Below are 23,037 nucleotides of genomic sequence, written 5' to 3'. Positions count from 1 at the left end.
AGGTCTGTAAAAATAGGCAGCAATGAATATTTGCTTCCATTAGTTTTTTTTTTTTATTTTAAGGCAATTCACGTGTGAAACGAACAAAGTGTTGAAATGTATGTTGTGTGGGGGAGGACAGCACGGGGTTGCCCCAGGGTAAAAATGAGCTGAGCAGCAAATATTACGCAGCGGTGAAACAATGTGAAAGAGTTATATTGGAGCGAACAACATATAAAAAAATTTAAATGCATAGGGAAATAAGAGGAGAGTCCAAATGCAAGTGGGCATAGCAGTGGCATACCATACAAATCAAGTTCAGAGAACAAATTTCAAATGTTGTCACTGCTGTTGTGTTGCCACTTTTTTACATAAAAAAAACTATTTTGTGAACTTTGAGGGGAAAAAACAAAGTTGTCGTTGCGTGTAGATGGCGTTTATGCGGTTGTTGTCGTTGGGAAGACCTAATATGGTTGGATATGCCGTCAAGATCACGTGTACCACTGTCTGATTGTGCTATTAAAATAAAACCCTTTAAATTAAAATGAGTAAAGGTTACTATTCTGGGTGCAAAGGGTGTAAAAAGGTCCAGGTTCGTGAAAATTGCTACGTCGCTGACGATAATGCTGCTCAATCATAATAGCCAAAGCTGCATCAGCAGCAAGAAGAAAAATATATTAAAACGCACGTAGGCTGCAAGCGGACGTGAGCGTAACCCTGCCACCGTCGCGCCGCTTTTTTTCTGATTGAAGGGTATACGAGAAGAGCATCGAATTGCGTGTGAGGCTGCATTTGTGAGTGTTTGTGTATACGTGTCTGTTAGAAAACTTCTGTTAAAGTCTGCGTGCAAGTTTAAAACACGTGGGCTATACTTTGGTGATAACGCGTGGGTATGATAATTTAAATGTTTGTTAAGTTGTAAGTAGTTCTAGAAATAGTAATTGTTTGTGTTGAAACCTTTCATCTAAAAAGTTAATAGGCGACGAATACTTTTCTTTGATTTCGCTGAAGAAAACTGAAAGTGGGTCATCCCACCAACAAGGCGAATGCACAGGGTCTACATGGCAAGACGAGTCTTATAAATGGACCCAAAAACTAAACGTAGAAGCCTTATATTTGCAAAATATTGATTTTTTTTATTTTTTTTAGTAACAAACAAAATTGACGAAAATATGAAAAATAATTTACTTTTGATTTTGGAGAGCACTCACCCGGAGAATGTGTAAATTAGAGCGGCGGTTCCCCAAGTTTTGACAAAGTTTAAAAAGCGCCGACAGTAAATAAATCAGCTTTTCGATCATAAAATGCATCTAAAGTTCCATACCCAAATTCAATGACCAGGCCCAGAGCCGTTCGGCGTTGTAAGCCATGCGCTGTAGTTCAAAACAAAACAAAACCAGACACAAAATAAAAACACAAAACTGTACTAAAATCAACTCAAACGGTCGCTAGCCACTTCAACTGCGCGTTCGTTCTTTTTCAGTTAACACGGGAAAAAAAGAGAGATACGCTATAAAAGAGCGAACAAAAACAGGTAAAAAAAAAGTCGATAACAAAACGAGCCACGAATGTTGCCGTATTTTGTTGCTCAGCTAGGGAGAAACGAACAAAGCGCTTAGAAATTAAAGTAAAATACAACATATAGAAGAGGCCGAACTCGAACCGAACTCGAAACCAAAACCAAAACCGAAACGGCTCGACTCGACTCGACTCGATCCAGGCTAATAAACCAGCAGATACCTTTCAGGGTTTCAGGCCGTTGCCTGGTGCTAGCTCCGTACTGTTGACGACAACACTAATAATTTGAGCCGCAACGCGACAGTCCCAACAACTGACTGTCTTTTATATATGTATGCTTATGCCAGTCAATGGGGTTATTGACCTAAAATTTGGTTATGATAGTGAAAACTGTTGAGCATAGGTAAAACTATAAAAACTATATAAAGTATACTATAAAACTAAATAAATATAAAAAACTATAACTAAAAAAAAAAAAAAAAAAAAACTGCACTTTAATATTTTGGTTCATGCCTATTCGTGGGCTATATGTATATGTATGTAAACAGTATTCTCATATAATTTATGCAAGGGTAATTCATTGGCATGGAAAATGACTATTGGTTTCGTTGACTTGGTTTTTACACACAGAAAAATGTATATTCTAGAAGCAAATTGTGTTTTCTTTTTAAGTTAGATATTAAATAGATATGATTGAGAGAATTAACACTTTTTTTTCAATTCCTTATATTATCTGCATATTAATCATTAATAATAATACATATTATAATTATTTTCTTTTTTATATTACAGCTCCAAGCAACTACAACTGTGGAACACCCATTCAAAATTATGTGCAATTAAAAAATGTATTAAAAAATAGCACAAATAAATTTAAAAAAGTTTTCGCTTTAATATTCCAAAAAAATGATGTGCAAAAATTTGCTAAAAGAATTATAAAAAAATACACAAAACTTCAATATAATATTAATAGGTGTCAAAATATTTGTTATCTGTATCATTATCTTTTTGTATGTGCGTGTGTTAAGATGCTGTCAAGTGTAGCTCAAGTAAAAGCCAAGCCAATTGTCATGCAGAAATACCTCTAATCAAATCAATATTTAAATCAAAATATTCAAAATATATATATTTAGCATATCGAGTGTGAATCAAATAATTGCAAAACAATTTGTCGTCGTTTATAATTAACGACAGAAAATCGCAGAGTCAGCGCGATAGCGTACTCAATATTGGTTTTATTTTGTACCCTAAAGAGAAACCAGGACGGCTTCATCACGGAGTCTTTGGAGTTTTTTTCCACTGAGGACGACGATCTCGAGATGGATATTTTACCAAGTGGGAATATATTCAACGAACTGGAGCGCATTTGCACAACTGGCTATTTCTCATCGCAGCCATCGATTGAGGATCAATGGCAACAGGTGAGTGAAGATGTAAAATAAAAAGGATTATTATATTGTTATTTAATATTATTTGCCTGACAATCGTGTGTCCCATACTAAATACAGGTTTTTGATAACTATAAGCAATGCAACATTAAGAGCAAAAAGTCGAATCGATTTCAAAGTATACGTTTTAGCGAGACTCGTTAAACTCCATATATAAATATTTGCTTAAGCAAATTGCAAATTATAGAAGCTCGCCGTATAAATGTAATGAATAAGTGTCTATTATAAGTGAGATTTTCCTATATTTTTATAATTGACGTCAAACCTACATGTGGCTAATAATTTATATACATACCTAAATTAAATGCCTTAGGAACCGCTATTTTATCTTTGGTTTTGAAGGTCTTTACGAGGGGAATTATATGTTGAGCAATTGTGTCTACTTGTGGGTGAGTTTAAAATAACATTAATTATGATTACGGAATTACTTTAAATGAAAAAAAAATAAAAGCAGTGTATACGGCACAGAGTATTACATGCATAAAATGTATAAACAATATTTATATAAGTCAATGCATTTGCTTTATACAAATATTTCAACAATATGCAAAAAATTAAATCATTAAAAAAATAGATGTGTTCATAAATAAACATACGCCGCGGCTGTCGGTTATCATTTGAGTATATATACAATTATGCCTGTGTATTATACGTAGGTGCATAAGCATTTGGCAAATATTGAATTATATGAAAATATAAAAAAATATGTATGTACACACATACACATTTATATATGTACGTATGAATTATTGTGCTTATGTATGAATTTAACTTCGCTGTTAACATTTATCCCTGCTGTGATAAAGCCGATCACTAAAACTTTAAATTATCAGAAGCCACAGCTGATTTGGCGGTTCGGCTTGTTATATTTATTTTTGTTTGCATTTATATTTATTTTTGTTTTGCAAAAATGTTAAGTTGACTCCCTTATCGTCATGTGACGCATAAGCATTTGCTTGACCGTTTGTGGGCTATGTCAAATACTAGTCGTAATTCATTGGCATGCAACGAGATAAGGCAGATACTGTTTAATGCCTTCCACCAGCGCTCACTGTTGTATATCTTCGAAACAAGTAAGAGGTTCTATGCTTCGATGCTTCCTGCTGCCTGTTACATACATTTGGCTTTCGCACAAATACAATATACCCTTGTACCCATTTTTAATGGGTTCAGGGTATAAAAAGTTAAGCTTTTAAATTTTGGTATTCAAACAACGTACCACATTTCTTTTCCTGCATTTGTTTACATTCTATATAGCACTTTCGTAACATAGTTCAAACATTTTATTTGATTATAAAATTTATTTTAATTATTTTCAGATGCTTCATTGAATTCACAACTATTTTTAAACAATTCGATGCGTTAAAAATTTCTGAATATACTTTCAAAAAATTTTGAACATACTTTTCTCGAGTTTAAGTTGAAATATGAATCTAGACTAATTATGTGCATGATTGTGTATAAATCATATGTTTACATGCATCCTATCCGTAATTGCTACGCAGGTAAATAATGCAACAAAGTTAAATTTTTCACCCGCTTGGTAATATTTGTAAATTAAAATAAAATTAAAAACATTTGAAGCAATTTCTACCACAAGGAATCGCTTTGTAATTAATACTGCATACGACGGATGTTTTGTTTATTTCCCGTTGACTTCCGAGTACTTCCGTTTGGTGCGTTTGCTGTGTTTGTATTCTATTCAAATTGTTGGTGGTATCGTATGCTGCGATATTTGGACGCAGCTATTTGTCTCGGACACTTGTCTGCAATTAGACAGCTGGCAGTTGTTTTTACTGTGGCAAAGATAAACAATGTAAGCTAAATATGTATCATTATCTGTATGCAAAGAAACATCCACACCTATTTGTGTAACTGTAAAATTATGCTTTGTTCACACATGCATCCAAGAAAACAAGACATTAGGGAACAATTTAAATATATGCCAACAACTGTAAGAAAATTCTGTTTCACCGTGAACTTTTAGAAATATCTCGTAAGAGTTGTGTAGCCTGATTTTATTATAAATTCATTTCGATGTTAAATAAATAAATTCACTATGTGTTCTTTTATTTTCCATTTTGGCGCAGACAAGTGTCGAAATCAGTCTGCGATTGGTTGTGACATCCTATCTCCAACAACCATCCTTACACACAATATGCAATCAGCAGTTAACTTTTTAAACGCCAAAAATGTAACAAACTCAAAATAGCACGTACCAAGAAAAAACAAAGAAAGAAACCAAAATATGGGAGAGAAAAATGCTGGGCTTTGGAATTGTTAAATTCATGAAGACAGATGCCCACATATTCTGTGACACACACATATAAGCGTAAAGATAATAAGCTAAAGGCAGTAACAACTTCAGCACCCACATCATTGACTAACACGTCGCCGACGAATTCCTTCTTGAATGTCGAGCAGTCCTTTGGTTCCTAACGAATACGAGGCAACTTTTTTTTTTATTTGAACAATATCAGAGGCAACCCAAACCAACAAATACAAAGAAAAGGCAATCCCAAATACGTGCAATTGCGAAAAATATTCTCAACGTGGCCCAAAACGTGAGGGCTATGCGCCTGTGCGCCTTAAATACTTGCAAGGCAGCTAAACTCAGCAGTCTGAATTGCCACTGCTACGACCTCTTAGAAGCAAACCAGATACCCGAGCTAGTTCCAAACACGCGTGCTACTGCCTACCCTTAGTTTCTATATACTTCTTTGAGTGGCGCTTGCCGTTGCTACTCTTATTACCCCCAATCATTTATCATGTTGGCTGCAATTAATCATCAAATATGCACACTCATATATACACTATCTAAATGTGTTAGTGCGTGCTTGTGCGTATGGGACCTGTCTTTTATAGTTGTGTGGATGCCTAGGCAGTTATTGTGAACGTAGCAGCGTTCCGTTTTATTTGCAGATTTAAGGTGCGTATGTGCATTTGTGTTACTCATTAACTGGGTTGCAAATTAAACCAAAAGCATTGCGCCACATTGGTCAGTTTTTTGCAATGGTATGTGTTTGAGTTAACAAACTTAAAAGCAGCAAAAGCACCAGCACTGGCACAACTTAAAAATTCGCGCTTTTGTACAGTTGTTGGGGCGACACACAATTCCCACACGGATCGACAGCCCTTATGCTACAACAAAAGCTCAATATTCATCCTACAACTGAACTAAAACGAATCTCAAGTTCAATATGGACATGGTTCAGTTTCATATTGTTAACTCAGAAATTGCACAAAACTGAATTGCAATTACCGCTCATATGCAAAAGTGGCTGTTGGGAGCTGCAGCAACTGTCATCTAGTACCAGTGCTAAGCTGAACACAAAGACACACAGACTAACACTTCTAATATTGATTCTTACTTACTTCTCTCATACAAGCATCCTTTTGATTTTGAATAGGTAGGCATTTATAGCTGCCAAGTCGAGCCTCGAGATTCAGCTAAATCCTAGAAATATACATGTGTGTACATGTGATTTTTTGCCGAAATATTTGTTTAAATAAATGCTTTAAGTTTGAATTATATGCTTTCCTAATTGGTTGTACAATTATGTATGCTCGGTTGCTAGACGATAAACTTGTATTTATTAGAGTCATAAATCAAGTTGACAGCTCCCACGCCTTATTATGCGGAGCATTCAGCTACGTTAGTATGTTTCTTCTGGACAAAAATAGATGCAGAAGGTATGTATATCTGGTGGGATGAGAAAATCGCTTTTATCAGTAGTCAGCAGTCACCGTCAACGTTTGTGGTTTGTCCTCATGTTCTTTTCGTGCTCAAGGATTTGGGTTCGTTGATAAAGTCTCCTGGTAATGAGTGAATATGTTTCGTATTAATTACAGCTGTGTTTTTTCGTAAGAGATTGTTTTTTTTTTTTTTTTTTTTTGCTAATCAAGGCGGATAGGGGTTTTGTTGTGCACGCGTGTCCTAAGTGGTTTGCTGCTAATTTCCTCTATCAATTTTTCTTATCAGTCAGTCATAGAATACATACATACATGTGTGCATATGTAGCTAATGAATCCTTTTCTATGTTGTTGTGTTACAGTCAATTTCTTATGGAATCTTTTACTTCTCGTACGAATCTGCTTATCTCTTTTCTCCCTTGTCGCCATTATACACTAAAAATATTTATTATTTGGCCCAAAATGTGCCGAGAACTGACTGATACAATGTATTAGCATTCTTGTGGCAGTAACTAATCCTTTTTAATTAACGAATATTTACACCGGACTCGGTTTAACAACTAATTTGTACATTTTGAGGCGCCACGTGCTGATTTCACAGCAACCGTATGCATACGTATGTGTATATGTATATACGGGTCGTTTAAGCGAAAAACGTAGACAGAGAAACAAAAGTGTAGAAATAGACAACTTTATTGCACAGCCAATTGCACACTTATTGTTTTATTTTTATGTAAATTGTAAGTAAATACAAATTGTTTTTTATTTCTATGCGCAAACAACACTTGTGCAAGCGTCTTCTGCAAATGTTTGCGCAAGAGATGGGAAAAAAGAAACAACACGTAACAGCCTTCTATAACAAACTTTTTTTCTCTTTAAAAATGTAGAATTTTTATTTTAAATTTGGCACACTTACCATTTTGTCTAATTTGCATCATAAAACAAACCCAAAAAGGTACTCATACATACGACCCCATAATATATAAATGTATATACATCGTGTACATTATTTATCAAGAAGTAAATGCGTCGTACTTTGAATGGTAAGCGAGGGGGCTCACAGCCTGGTTAATGGCAGACGCATAAGAAGGGGACCTACGGGGTTGTTTTTCATGTTTAGACGTAGCGGCGACAGTGGCCCTGCTCATCTGACAGTCCTTATTTACTAGTGCTGAGGATGCTGAGGGACAAAGGCAGAAACAGGGAAATGCGTTTATTTGTGTGCTGTGGTTTAGAACAGCAGGTCAATGTTAAAATAGTTGACAGTTGTCAACATGTTTCCGATGCTAGTTCTTTAATCACCTGCCTAACTGGCTGTTATTAAGCCACGACGTGGGGCGGAGTAAACTAGTAAATTAAACTAGTAAACTAAACCAGAGTGCTCGGGATGGTGCTCGACTCGAAGATACTTTGTGCAGAACTTCAAATCGGTGCTGAAAATCTTGGAAAATTAAAGATTGCAATCAATAAATACTGTGGTCACCGATTTATGCGAAAACCTATTTTCCAATAATAATGCCTTTTTTCAGTATGTCACAGCAAAAAGGCGAAAAAGAGCGAAAGCTGTGATTTTCGTTTTTGAATAACATGCACAAAGGGGCGAATAGTAAAGGCGATGGATGGAAATACTGTGCCCACTTTTATAAAAGCTAATTGTTTTGCAGACGCACCCGCTCAACTAATAGACCCACTTACGAAATCAAAAACAAACCGGCTGTTAACATATGGCGGCTGCTGTATTGACACTTGCTTACAATCAGCAAATGCTGGCGATATGATATTGCTTTCTACCAACAATCTTTCTCACTATTTTCACTGGCTGTTCATATATTTGTTGTGAGCCATTCGACGCCTCATAAATGATATGGGCGTGCCACATTAGCCGCTATCAGAACGAAAAGATTAAAACTGAACCGAGGATCACTGTGGCTAACTTCCTGCGGCGTCTGATATGTTAATATGCAGCTGTGATAAACGAAAATTAATGACGATGACTCCTTGGGCTGATTCAGAGATGGGCTGAATCATTCGTCACGGTCTGCGCTTTATTATATATACATATTTATATTCATTTAATTTGTTGTAAAAATACTTCTTATTTTTTATAGAAAACAAATCAAAACTTGACTTGCCTGTTATAAAACAGCGCACCCCTCACTTAGTGTTATATACAATTTTTCAAAAGACTACATAAGCTAAGCAACAAAAACAAAGTGTTTGTGTGTTGTTGCCCTCACCATATGTTAATCACCCATCTAAACAGAATTTTCAAACTCACATAACACTCCAAACTGCGAGCTCAAGAATGTGTGTTGTGTATTTGTTGGCCTGGGAATGCATTTTGAAAGCAGAAACAGTGGCACCCCTCAATGTTGGTTCCAAACATATTTTTGGGATTGTCTCCCCATCATGTCGACTTTTGAGTTATTTCACACTGTTAGCTGGGTGCAAAGGCGTGCCCTAAAATCAATTTACACACGCCACTGTGTCTGTCCACTTGTGTACCCTTTGTTTCTGAAACTTTTATTCGTGCGAGATTTTGTGCCTAAGAGCATCAATTGACTCGACGCTTTTAGCTGCCCTAAATGGCATTAAATAAATTGATAATTTTCATAGAGCAGTCTCCCAAGTAATGTGGGTATTTTTTCTTAAATCGACATTTTTCATAAAAAGTACACCTTAAAATTTTGTGTGCGCCATCATGAAAGCGCAATTTAACCGCCACGTAACCACAATGAATCTAAACTTTAAATTAACATTACCGAATATGTGTAAAAAAATATTACGCTTACAGGCAGAGCTTAGAATTATTGGAAATTATAAAAGACATAAGGCAATAAAAAATAAAACAACAATGACGGACCAATGCGAATAGAAACATTGAACACTTGGATAAAATAAACGATCAATGTATATACTTATAAATAAAATGTAGAGTTGGATAATATTAAGTCAAAGATAAATCTGAGGCTAAAAATGATTAATGGTCGCAAGCGACCGGTCTTGAATGGACGATACGACTTCTTTGTAATCGTTGCTGATACAAAGCCAATCAACCCACAATAAAACATAACTTTGAGATAAATTATGGTTTTGGAAATGAAATGTATATGTAGAATAGTATTTATCTCTTCACCCTTGACTATACTAAGTTAGCATTAACATATCAAAGCATCCTGCAAAATACAAGGTATGTACGCTTCACTTGAATAGGCTTGAATAGGCTTGCATTTCTATATTTTAACATTTTTTTCACGGAAAATCTAATTTTCAATTTAACGTCTTTTCGACGGAGCGCCCCATTGATTGTGTAAGGCGTTCTACCCAGGACTAACGTTTACTGTTCTTGCGTGCTGTTTTCGCTACACTTTAAATACCAATTGATGTTTATACAATAATGATTAATGGCAGAGCTTTTTTAAAAAAGATTGTTTTTGATATTTGTGTTTAAAAACATAAACATTAAATCAGTTGAGATGCCTTCGTTGTTTTAGTGCTTGTCATTCAACCATCTGACACACAAGTATTCTTCTGGGGCTCTCTTTTTCAAATTTGTTCCAGGCTGTTTGACACGAGTTACGGCGATGTAGCGCAATTTTTCATGATAACCAATAATTCATCAATATTTAGGAAGTTATTGCGTTTGTATTACAGTTTTTGCTTGGTTACTATGACGAAATTGTATGCGTAACTGAAACTAATGATGACAACTTATTTTCGGCCTGCGGCTGACTTTCCTAACTAAAACGGTGTCCAATACATTTATTGGTTTTTGTAATTAATGATGCTGCGAGTCCTGGCAAAGGTAGACCTTCACTGTGAAGCTGGTTTTTGGCACAGTGCTTGGGAATTTGCTACATGTTCAGACCTCTTAGTTCCTATCCTACCTAACACATTATACAAATATACAGTACAAATTTTTCATTAATCAAAATCAATTAAGATTCCACAAGCTACATAAAAATGCTGAGCATTTGACTTTTATGTTTCACTTTAACTATTAGTGTGTAGGACAAGATTTTCTAGCGTTTATCAATAATCTTATTCAAGTTGATTTTCGGAGTAAAAAGAAAAAAAACGAGAAAGAAAGGCTATCTTCGGCACGCCGAAGATCTAATACCCTTGCAGACCCAACCTTTTCTTAATGCTTATAGTGCTTTGGCCATATCTAAGAAGCACAGGGAAAATAGTTAATACCGCGTTTGGTCAAGATATCTTGATAAACAAAAGGTTTTTAATCAAAAACCTAGTTTTCGACTGATCGTTCGTATAGCAGATATATGATGTAGTAGTGCGATCTTAATAGGATTTTGCCTATATATGAGTAGTATAGTAAAACTAATAAATGCCGAATTTGGTCGAGATATCTTGAAAAAAATGTTTTTTCATACAAAAATTTAATTTTCGACCGATCGTTCCTATGGCAGCTATATGATATAGTGTACCGATCTTAAAAGGATTTTGCATTTATATGAAGAGCATAGTAAAACTGATAAACGCCGAGTTTGGTCAAGATATCTTGATAAACAACATGTTTTTTCATACAAAAACTTAATTTTCGACCGATCGTTCCTATGGCAGCTATATAATATAGTGGTCCGATCCAGCTGGTTTTGACATATGTGCTGCGTACAACAGAAAGAGGGACTTCTGCAAAGTTTCATTACGATAGCTTCAAAACTGAGAGACTAGTTCGCATAGAAACAAACAGACGGACAGATGTACATGGCTCTATCGACTCGGCTGTTGATGCTGATCAAGAATATATATACTTTATGGGGTCGGAGATGTCTCCTTCTATGCGTTACACATTTCACGACAAAATTATAATACCCTCTGCAAGGGTATAATAAAATCAATTATTAGTTAATGTCCAAGGCTGCAACTGCGGTCCTTACATAGGAGAAGCAGAAGTATTGGTGTTAAATGATTAATAAAAGTTACGGAATCGCCTCTTAGTGTTCTGGGCTACATAATAAAACTGGAAATAAAAGCATTGCTGGCTATTAAAGTTGCTAACTACATAAAGCTACTAAATTTTGAACTGTGTGTGTACTGTGAACAGCAAAATGCTTTGTCTTGCAATCCTAGCTCATTAAAAAAACTCTATTTTTATTTCAAAATATGTTTAATAATTGTTTGAGTGCTTAAAAGTACTACTTGAACTTTTGACGCTTGCCATTAGACCATTCAATTCGGCAAAAAATTGATTTCATACTTCAAGCAATATGCCAATGACATTTTAACATAGACGGAGGATTTGAAAAACTTCAATATGAAATCGGCCTTCATAAGCGACCCAGCAGTCTTTATTTATTTATTTATTTATTTTTTTTTTTTTTTGGTTAACGCTGCCATTTTTTGCCGAGACAAAAGTTAAGGGACAAATATGATGAAATAGACCAATAAGCGCCCTTTGTTATCGAATATGTCATGTGCGACGCACGCACATTTTAGGTTGTGTAGAAGGTCGTTGAAAGATGCCGTGCCCATTCTGGACGTATCTGCCTACTTTGTACAGCAGCAGGTTGCTTAAGAATTGTCTTGTGTTTTACTCTACTTAACATTTACTTAATAAATACATATAAACACAGCATAGCAAAAATAATGGCTAATTTCTTCAACCTTTCTTTCATTGCAGGTAAATTGGATTTTTTTCTTCTTCCATATTTTATATTTGTCAATTTGTTCGGGTAAGTTCACACTACGAATTCCAGAATAATTATGGCCAATTTCAGAACAATAGCAAATGCAAAGAGGAACAATATTAATACCTTATTCGGTTTCTGTGAATTTCTTTTGCACATATTGGATGACAAATTTTATTTTTCAGAATTTATTTCAATTATATTTTGAGTTTTAAAGATAATGTTTCTGTGAGTGATCTAATATTTTTTAGATGCAAATGAAAATGGATACTGATCATCTTTTGTCAGTTAGAAAAGTGAAAGCTAAAGGTAGGTAGTTCGTAACAGCTGCTGCAATTGAATTGATTAAATATCTGCTTTTGGCTCAAGGTTCTGTAGATGTAGATGTTTTTTTCTGAGGAATGCAGATCGATTGTTGAATAGTCTTCGGTGCCGCCGGGCACTGTTTGTGGACAATAATAGACAGTTGATATTTTTTGTAAGCCATGTTTAAACAGAAGTTAATATTGGTTTTTCTTACTCTCTGGCACATACGTTTACGTTGCCTTTTTATGTTTGTTTTAAGTGTTATGTTTTCAAGACATGCAACCCTCATAGCTCGGCATTATTCATTTTGTTGTCTGGTTCGACCCAAGAAAACGTGTCACTTCAATTTGTGTTTAGCTAATGAAACCACAATTCAAACAAGCTTGCAGCGTGGTACATGCTTTCTTTGAAAGTAATGCATTTGGACTTGCTAAGCAATCCGCAAAATGCTAAAGATTCCAAACATAAATGATTTCAGTGTTATATTCATTTTTACTTGCACTAACCATCTGAGCTTAACTAGTAGTCAGCGTCCGTCAAGGCCTATGCATTTAAGACTTGCAGTTTATTATTGGTGATGATGAATTCTGGGCGAATTATGCGAATTTAATTTATTTAATATCTTGACTATATTAAATTATTCTCGACTGCCCAGAATCGGGCCTTGTCATATTTTGTTTTTCGAAGCTGTATAAAATAAAAAAAATCTACAAATACTTCCAAAAAGAAAAAAATATATAAAGTAGATATTTACAGGGAATGGATTCTACAATGTTTGCTATTAGCGTCGACAAACCACCCACGTCATAACTAGCTGCCAGGCGTGCCTGTATTTCTTGTGGTTGCATCATCATCCGACAGCAGTTATTCTGCCTATAAAAATCCTGTTTTGTTTGTGCTGTTGGTAGTCGAGGTGGTTGCAGTGTATACGCTGATGCTTCAACAAGTTGAAATTAACCCGTTTGTCATGCAAATAAATCAAAATCATTTGCCCTCCCTAAAGGACGATCGGCGATTGAAAAGGTAGGAAAGTCGAGAGGTGAAAAAAGAATGTAGCAGAGAGAAACAATGCGAGAAAGAGAGAGAACGCACGAAAATTAGATAGATTGCAGGCGAAATTCCAGGAAGTGCCGAGGATGTATTGTAGAGTTGTAGAGATAAAAGGGTGAAAGGAAACCAAAAGGAAACCACTTATGGGTAATTTTTTGAGTTGAGTATGGTGGGAAAATGGGGAGAGATTCAGCAATAGTGTAGCATAATAACAAGAGGTTCTAGTCGGGAGCTCCCGACTAGGGGATACCCTGAACCCTCTTCTTCCAACATCAAATTCATATATATATTCTATTTTAGAAGCTATATGTCAAGTTTGGTGACTCTAGCTCTTATTATTTACTAAAATTGCCCAAAAAACAGGATATCGATATCGATTTTTATCTATTGCTTGGACACGGATTAAGTTATCGATTATCGGAAACAAACTCGATCTGCGCGGGAACTAGGAGCACCTACATCTAAAATTTCTCAAGCTCTTATAGGTTCTGACATCCTTGGGTTCATACATACGGACAGACGGACAGACGGACAGACAGACGGACGGACGGACGGACGGACGAACAGACAGACAGACGGACATGGCTAGACTGACTCGGCTATTGATGCTTACCCTTATACCCATTTTTAATGGGTTCAGGGTATAAAACGCACGCAATTTACGTAAAGTTAAAAAAAGGAAAACTAGGACATTTTATGGAGCGATGCAGCTACAGAGACAGTAACAGAGAGGTATGAGTCGAGTAGGGGCACTAAACAGCGCACATATACACTCTCGCGGAAACGCCTCGTGTCTTGCCGTTGTTTATTTTGACGTTCGTTCGTCGCCTTTGCGCCATCGCCCGTTGTTGTGCAAGTCGTTCTCAACTCGATTTCTGTTTATACAGCCGCCATTTTGATGCTACGTAGTCATTTTTCGGTGTGGTAACTGTTGTTGCTTGGCTGGCGGTCGTGGGTTTTGTGCATAGCTGAGAGTTGGCAGCTTCTCGCTGTCATTGTTATGGTTGCTGCTGAAAAATTGCTATATTTGTTGGCTGTGCCTTTCAATTACATTTTTCTTTTTGTATGTTGTTTATTTGCTTAAAGCATGTCTCCAAATTCAATTTTCGTCAATCTAGCGACTGTAACCCTACAAATGAAACGTCGCAGCGCGGCTTAGTTTTCTTTTTGCCAGCTTTTCCTTTCGCCGTGAGGAGAGAACACGGTTTGTTGAATTACAACTGTATAGCTGGTATTGGGAGATGTAGTAAAACTGGACAAGCACAGTATAGTATTTCTAGTCACATATAATAATGCTTAAATGAATGTCAAGCAGATGCTCAAGGAGCAATTATAAACAACTTTACTTTGAATGCTTATGAGGTATTTCATTTTTATGCTGTATGTGCTTTAAGGGAATTTTTAGTTTTTAATAGATCTGACGCAAGGTAATCTTTAGCCGGCAAATAATTTTTGTCTGAAGCTTGCCAAGACAGTACTTAAAAGGCGCACCTAAAGCACAACCTAAATTTTATATTCCCACATGAAAGTGCAGGCTGTGTTTCAAGTTTTTTTTCCACATTGCACCACCACTTTTAGTTGCAATCGATGTTGTTGTTATGAAGAAAATAATGCGATTTGCAAGAGATTTGTTCAAGTACTTAAAAAATACTTTGCGATGTCAAAAAACAAAGGCATCAGAACAACAAAAAATTGACGTGGTCTTGGCAGTTGCTAAATTTTCCATGTGCGGCTGAGATTTCGAAATTTTTCGTTAGATGCCTTTTTTAAAAAATTTGGAAAATATGCTGATTGACACGAGCACGGTGCTGTGTAATGAAAAGGACAAGAGACAGGCCTAAAACAGTATAATCAACGTACATAAACGATTATAAGCATTCAGCCAAAATGATTTTACTTGTATATATGCCTCATTATTTTAGGCTGCAACATCATAAAAAGCAGCTCTGACGTGACTCTGGACCACATGAATATTTTGCGAGTGGGTGCGCGCGTGTTGAGAGTTTGGAATGAGTATATTGCTTGGTATTCTCCCATATTAAGTGAAGAATGCGGTCCTTACAACGGTGGCCATTACCTAATGCGCTGCGACACGCTGCGACATCAATTTTCGGTTACATTTCAAATGAGCTAACCTAACCTAAGCTGGGCAAAACTCCCATAAATGTTTAATGCTCTACGTATCTTCAGTCATTGGAATTTAATATTTAATGCTATCATCTTTGGACTTTATACCCCCTTACTCTTAATGCGTACCAGTATGATGTTGCATCGCATCGTTGAGGAGCACTTTCGCTTTTAATTAATTAATATCAGTTAAGTTTGTTGACCAACTATAAAAATATTGTGTTAACGGCAAGTCAAAATAAACAATGGAAAGCAACTAAACGAAAACGAAAATAGCAAACAACACAATATCACACACAACAGTGAAGCTAACAACGCGTTGACATAACAAAGTTTGCACTTAGCTCTCCTGATAAGATATTGTTATGTATATGTGCAAGAAAACTTGGGCCAGTGATAAATACTTGATTCAATTTAGGTGGACTGAAGTTGGTCAATGCCGCAGCGAAGTGAAAGAACAAGACAACAGTATATACTTTCAATGAAAGTGGTGTAAATATGAAAGCTGAAAGCTTACATTTTGACGGAATACACACGTTAATTAATCTCTTAGTATTATGTATCTATAGCATTTTACTTTGCTCATTCAATTGAGATCGTTATTGAAAAATACCGTGTACGTCACGATGAAAACAAAAGTATTAAACCAGAATTTAATTGTGACTCTCCCTTTCATCAATTTTTACCACTACATTTAAGATCGCTGATCTTGAATTTGTAAGTAAAAGTGTGACGTGAACAACTTAGCTCTGTCGTTTTATATACATTACCTTAGTAACGTGTTATGCTTCCTTGTCTAAGAAGACAGGGAACGATCAATTGCAGCAAAGACAGTTTGCGTGTGGTTTTAAGAAGTACCTCGGTAGGATCGACATTTGAGGGGGTTGCTTGTTGTTGCTATTGATGCTGCTGGCCTAAAGAGCTGCTAAAGCCCTGCGGCAAATTGCAACTGGTTCTCAGCATTGCTGACAGGTGTTGCTTCGGCATTGCAAGTAACTTAAACGCTTCTACCACAGCGACTCTTCACTTCCCATTTCTGCATGCGTAGCCGTCAGCTTGTCAGTGAATCAGTCACTCAGTTTGGAATTTCTTTACACGTTATAATTTTGAAAACACCATTTCAGGTTTGTTCTGTTGTGTCTGTCTCATCGCCATTTCACGCTGGCATGCTTTTGACACACAAATGACAAAGTGCTTAGTATCAAGTACCGGTGAGCGAAAGAGAGACCCGTGGAGAGAAGAACATTTACGTCACTTGAAACTTGACACACTGTGCACAGTTATTAAATTTATAATACTATTGTCCTTATGTATTTTTTTTTTACCAATATTTACATTAGTAGCAACTGATTACTTTTTAAAAACTAGGGAAATACTTGTAGATCAAAATTTTAATTGTGTATCATTAACATAAAAGTCATTCTAAGTCGAACGCGTAGTACTGCCGCGGCTCTATAAGATTTGTGAGGACTTATTTTTCAATATGGTACAGAGTGACCACATAGTAATGGGTATTGTAATTTGGGTTCAATACGATCTGTTTTGACTGCTTTCCCTTATAGTACTTAAGAAGTTGTTAATTTTACGCTCTCTCATTTGGCAAGTCTGACAGCTTTAACACGCCCAATTGTAGTCAATTACGCATGGTTTTATGAGCCAAGTGAGCCTTTAGTACAGCAAACCCATTTGGGTCGGTCATTGGCTATTGCAGGCTGCATTACTAGGTTCAGTATTTTGACAGTCACAAATGTTGGTTTTGCAATCTAGTTTTTTTCTGGGAAAATGTTTTTGTATGGTGTATTAAATCTTCCGTGTACTAAATCGTCTCCAAAGACAACTTTTCTTTCGTGTTACTTTATTTCCTTGTTATCTCCACAAGGATACACAATGTCCTTTAGTTTTTAATAAATAACCAAAATAAAAGTTATTATAACATCAGCTCTGATATGTACTACGAACATATATGAAAGGAGAGATAAAATGGACGTCTTGCTAAACAGAGTCAAAAATTTTATTTTGTATATTGCACTGTGTGCCAAATAGAGCGTATTAGGAGCAGGGAACTTACCGTGGTCAAAATCGAGTTGTTATAATATAAATTACTGATAAAAGTTATATTAAAAAATAAAATAAAAATTAGCATTTTTTGCCGTGCCCACCCTAAACTGACCGATCACAAACATTTTTATCTTTCACAGCATTAAAAATAGATTTTTTGTCTATTATAAAATCTGTATGTGTCACAGATAAGGAGCTAAAGTCAAAAGATGATATCTTTTAAAGACCGCCTGCATCCTAAATACTTAAACTCGTTTTTTTAGAAAATCGGCTGGTAAGCAACATTTAAAGTATTGGTATACTTTTGAGCTACTGAAGTTTACCAATATACAAGGGCTTCACAAAACAATGCGCCTGTCTTTGCTGTCTTCCAGTGTGTGTCGGTGGCTGAAACTTTCGTCAGAGCGTTAAAACTCCTTGTTGTCAATGCTTCTGCTGCTGTTTTTGTTTTTGTTGCTGCTGCCGTCGCTCATTTGTTATGCGACAATGATATATGTCATGTAAAAGTTTCGGCAGCTGTCAGAAGACATGTTTTTGGGCTTTTTATTTTCCTGTCTGTCATCCCTGTCCCAATTGCTTTTGCCTTAACCAAATCCCTAGTTTCCCTTCTTGATGTCAACGAAAATTTTTACTCCTCTCTTGCGGCTGTTGGTTTTAATCGCTTGGCGACTGCAAAGTTGGGAGGCCAACCAAAAAAGAAACTAGTTTCGAGGGTTGATTAAATACATGAAAATGGATATTTTTCTTTCAGAGAGACTTAAGGATTAAAACCTTTCGCCAGAAATCGTATTATGTCAAATATTGTTTCTAATGAACGCGTTTATGCGACTTTAACTCAAATTAGCTTGTGCTAGCAGCACCAGATGTTATATATATTTTCCTAATTTACACATATTAGTTTCGGTTAGCCATATTAGAAATATACCAGTGGAAAGGTATTTGGTTAAGCTCTCGCCCTCCTAAGAAAAATATACGTAATTTACATATCCCATACTTTTCCAACGTCAGCTGCTTCCTTTTGACAATTTTTGGTTAATGTTCAGTGACTTAGCTGATGATTTTTCTTATTTTCGCAGACTCTACTTTTGACTCATGTACGTGCTTGTTACTTTCGGTGCGTTGGGGTGGTGTACAAATTGAGTACACTAACATTTTTGCCCAAATTATTCGAGGCTTGTAGCAAACGCACGCGACTTTATATGTATAGAAATTTATTCAGCCATAAAGGCGTGAACATTTTTCTTTACAAATCAAGGCACAAGAGGACATCCATTGCTACTGGATTCTACCCTTCTTGCCTTCCTTTGATACTTGTCTTTATGACTATGCCGCTTTCCACTTTTTCACGCTACGATGTGATTTATTTCTGTTCTTTATATCCCAGCATCGTTATTGACATTTTGTTGCCTTTCCCACCACCGCCGCTTCTATTGATTACTTGTGGATGGTTATATTAATTTTTTGTGTAGTCAAGATGGATATCGGTAAAAATATTCAATTTATATTTCATATTTCTTTTAAAATACCATCAACGCATTTAATGCGAGCAAAAGTTCAGTTTCAAATTGGCAAATGAGGGCAGCACGAAATTAAATGGACAAATAGGAACTTATGACTCTACTGAAGGCGAGAACGATAAGTATGAACAAACATTAACAAAACCTACTTCCGAAAAATACGCTTATTTTTCAATTGAAAGGCCTACGGTTTAAATTTTTCACCTAAGAAACACTACAAAATTTAAAAATTCTACAGCTATCGACTGCTTTAAATATTTATTCAACATAGCTATAGCACATAATAATAAAATTAAAAGGTCTATACATTAAATGAAATATTATGATACGATTAAAAGCAGTCCGTTAATGGATATTGCTTAAGTTATTTTCAATATAATATAAAACGAAACAAAAATGTTATCCGAGGCGCAGCAAATTTATTCAATTCGAAAATTTCCAGATGCTCTTGACGGTGTTGGCCTTTTTGCTGTTGCTGCTCCTTTTCAGATAAGTTACGATCTTAATTAATTCAGAGCTTGGCTAACGCTGCATAAGTGTCTGTTGGGGTCTATCCTTTGAATGTGCTGGGGCATGTGTCTGGGCAAAGTTTGTCGCCTGAGCATCACTTCAATTAAGGCACTTCACGGCATATGCTGAGTTGCACGTGCTGTAATGCAGCAATCTAAACCCACGATTTACTCTTCAGACTGCCTGCTGCTCTGTACAAGTGTCAGGCGCTGATTATGATGAAGCATCTTGTGTCATAAATAAACACTACAGTTCTGTGTGGGTTTCAGTGTGTGTAGTCCTGTTGCGCCTGTTGCTTGTTTATTAACCCTTTTTGTGAAGCTTGCTGGGAAGAAATGCCACTTGTATGTATCTTTTACCTTGACTGTTGCCAGGCTTTCTGTCTTCCTGTCTGGTGTGGGTTAGTCTTGCTTTGCGCACCACACATATGCACTTATCTCGCTTCCTCTTAGCTTTTGTGCTCTTGTATGTACTGTGTGGTTCTTTTCTGTGGTTTGTCTTAAGCTAGCTTCACAATTTCCTTAACGCTTGCGGTTTTTAATTATTTCAAGTATTCTGCCTGCCCTAACTGGCGACCTTCTGTTAAGACCAGTAACCAGTTTACTTGCGACGCTTGGTTTCTGGTTTATTTTATTAAGGTATAAGATAAACATTTTACCGTATAAGGTTTTTTTATTCAGTTACGCTTTTCTACTTAATATGATTCAATTGAAAAGTGGACAAAACGCATTCCGGCTGGCTATGCATGCGGTGCGTAGGTTACTCAGTCATCAACTAACTAAGTACTTGGTCAGTTAGCTCACGGTGTAGTTGTCTATTCAATATCCCATTTCCGCTTGAATGAGCAAAAACGTTATACTAAATATAAACACATACAGTCACACACAAACACATACTCACACCCACACTCTTCTAAAAATGTAATAATGGAAATTGCAAGCGACAGTGAGAAATTCAATTAGCTGTGAGCTGTCGACAATACTTGCAAAGGGTCTGAGGAAGGGAGCCCCAAATTTTCCATGTGTTTGTGTCTGTCGCGACATGGCATAATTTAATTTGTACGCTGCTCAGTCATTTATTTCAGCAAGCATTCATTCAGCCAATCAGTTAGCTCGCATTGTATGCAAAATAAGAACGAAAAAAGTACATATACACAACATATATTTTTAAACGCATATAAACGGATACGTAAAAAATACATTTATTCATTGAGCTACATGGTGTGGACTTGCAAGATCCTAAGCATTTCAATGGTCTTTAAAAGCTCAATTTTAATTTACCTTTCCATTAAAATAAAAATATCCCACAAATTACACTTTAGCATCTTATTCTTTCTTAAATGGAAATTTTAGCTTTGTTTGTAAAAACACACTTGGTTACATTAACAGTTAAAAGACATTACAGTTCGAAATTTTAGTTTTTCCATTTTTATCTAGACATTGTGTGTGTGAGAGGAAGTAAAGCTACAGTCCAATTCAATTCAGTAATTAAACTGAAGTGGAATTAAAAAAATTTCAAGCAATTATTATTTGTCATTAGTTGCAGCCCGGGGAGAGTACGAGCAATCGAACACTGCACGGTTTTCAATTTGGCTCGCTCACACCGAATGAATGACCCTTCGGAGTGCGCATCAAGAAATGCACGAGGAACAATTAATTTGTACGAATTAATGAATCCAAGGGGAAAAGATTAAGCAACTAACCAATAGTTCGACCAGCTGAATGAGATAAATCCATTGAAGATGTTGATTGGTGCAGCGATTATGAGAATATAGAGTAGCAGAACCAAAGGAATTGTTGTTGTTACCCACATCGATATGCAAGGAGAGGTAGAGGGCAAACGGTCTGCATTGTGGAAACGACAAATTGACAATTGAGTGACGACACCGACGACTACGACGTTGTCAATCGATTTAAGCATAACAACAAAACAGGGGCGCGATAAGGACTGAACTCAAACGAAATATGAGCACGGAGACTGCAAGTATTGCTGCTATCTCGCTTGTTGTTGCAAAAACACGACGACATCAGCCGCAACAATGACTCTTCTTACCTCCAAAAAAATTTTTCTCATTGTATTTGGTATTCTTTTTGCCGCAGGGCTACTGTACTATTAAAAGCTATTTTGCATTACTCTGTAACACAAAACAAGTATAAATGCTCTGTAGTTATTGCATAATTATGAAGAACAACCGACACCTTTTAAATGTAACATCAGTTGTCTTTGTCTTAGGTACAGTTGTGTAGTCAGACATTTTCATCTGCAGAATTCTATTTTGGTTGTTTTTTTCTGTTTTAGAGCAGCAAATTGCATTGTGCAAAACGCATTTTGGCTGTCAATGTCAGAAGTTTAAAAGAGGTTATTTGTTACTGCACCTTTGGTTTTTTTGTCTCAAACTTAAATATATTCTGTTATCTGATAACGGGCTCCTATGAACTATGTAAACTCCACTATTTGATTTGAGGTGCACTCGGTAGTTTTGCAGTGTGTGTGTTCTGCTTCAGCATCATAACGCAGTTGCAGCATCTTAATTATATGCTGAAGCTAAGGCTGCTCATCAGCAAGTACGCCTGCCCTCCTTGGTTCATAATCAACACAAGCAACAAAAACTGCAGCTGCTGTTTTTTTATGCTTCGCACCCTTTTCATGTCTGCGGTTCGATTTTCATTACGTTTTATTTCGCCTTAAGTTATTTGCAAGTCAAACGCAATTCCCTGTTTCTTTGCACTTTGGCACTTAGCCTAGCAAGTCAGTGTACAGATAAGCAGCTCGATATAGCACCTAAGTAGATTGTCCAGAGGAGTTGAGAGCGTGTCACGGACGCACACAACCAAACAAAAAGTGTTCGGCTTTCTAAATCTGATAATTTTTTTTTTTCTTTTTAATATGTTAAAAAATTTGTGCCTGAAGTACACACATTTTGCCTACTATTGCCTACTAAATTATTAATAATAATTAATGTAAATAATTTATGCACTTAATGTGTGCTACTTGTTTAAATTTATCAAATTGTTTTCTTAATAAGCGTTATGCAAGCAAAACAAACAAGTCAGACAGAACGAATTTAAAGTACAAATAAATTGATTAAGTTTCTTATTAAAAATATAAAACAAATAAAAAACAAAAATAATAGGTAAAGTAAAGTCGCATACAAGTCAGATATGTTATTCTTACAGATTGGAT

General features: G+C 36.0%; 1 protein-coding gene across 1 annotated transcript in view; it reads left to right on the top strand.

The window, feature by feature from the left end:
- Nucleotides 1-2,389: 2,389 nt before the first annotated feature.
- LOC115762293 (Krueppel-like factor luna) overlaps nt 2,390-23,037 on the top strand; it is a 69,216-nt gene continuing 48,568 nt past the window's right edge. The window contains exon 1 of the mRNA XM_030704459.1: nt 2,390-2,918. Within this exon, the coding sequence (XP_030560319.1) occupies nt 2,817-2,918 (102 nt within the window). The 5' untranslated portion in view covers nt 2,390-2,816. The remainder of the gene's footprint in view (nt 2,919-23,037) is intronic.

Source organism: Drosophila novamexicana, unplaced genomic scaffold (genome assembly GCF_003285875.2).
Source record: "Drosophila novamexicana strain 15010-1031.04,08,12 unplaced genomic scaffold, DnovRS2.1 tig00000564-arrow-pilon, whole genome shotgun sequence".
Classification (NCBI taxonomy): Eukaryota; Metazoa; Arthropoda; class Insecta; order Diptera; family Drosophilidae; genus Drosophila; species Drosophila novamexicana.
This window is presented reverse-complemented; position numbering and strand designations above follow the sequence as displayed.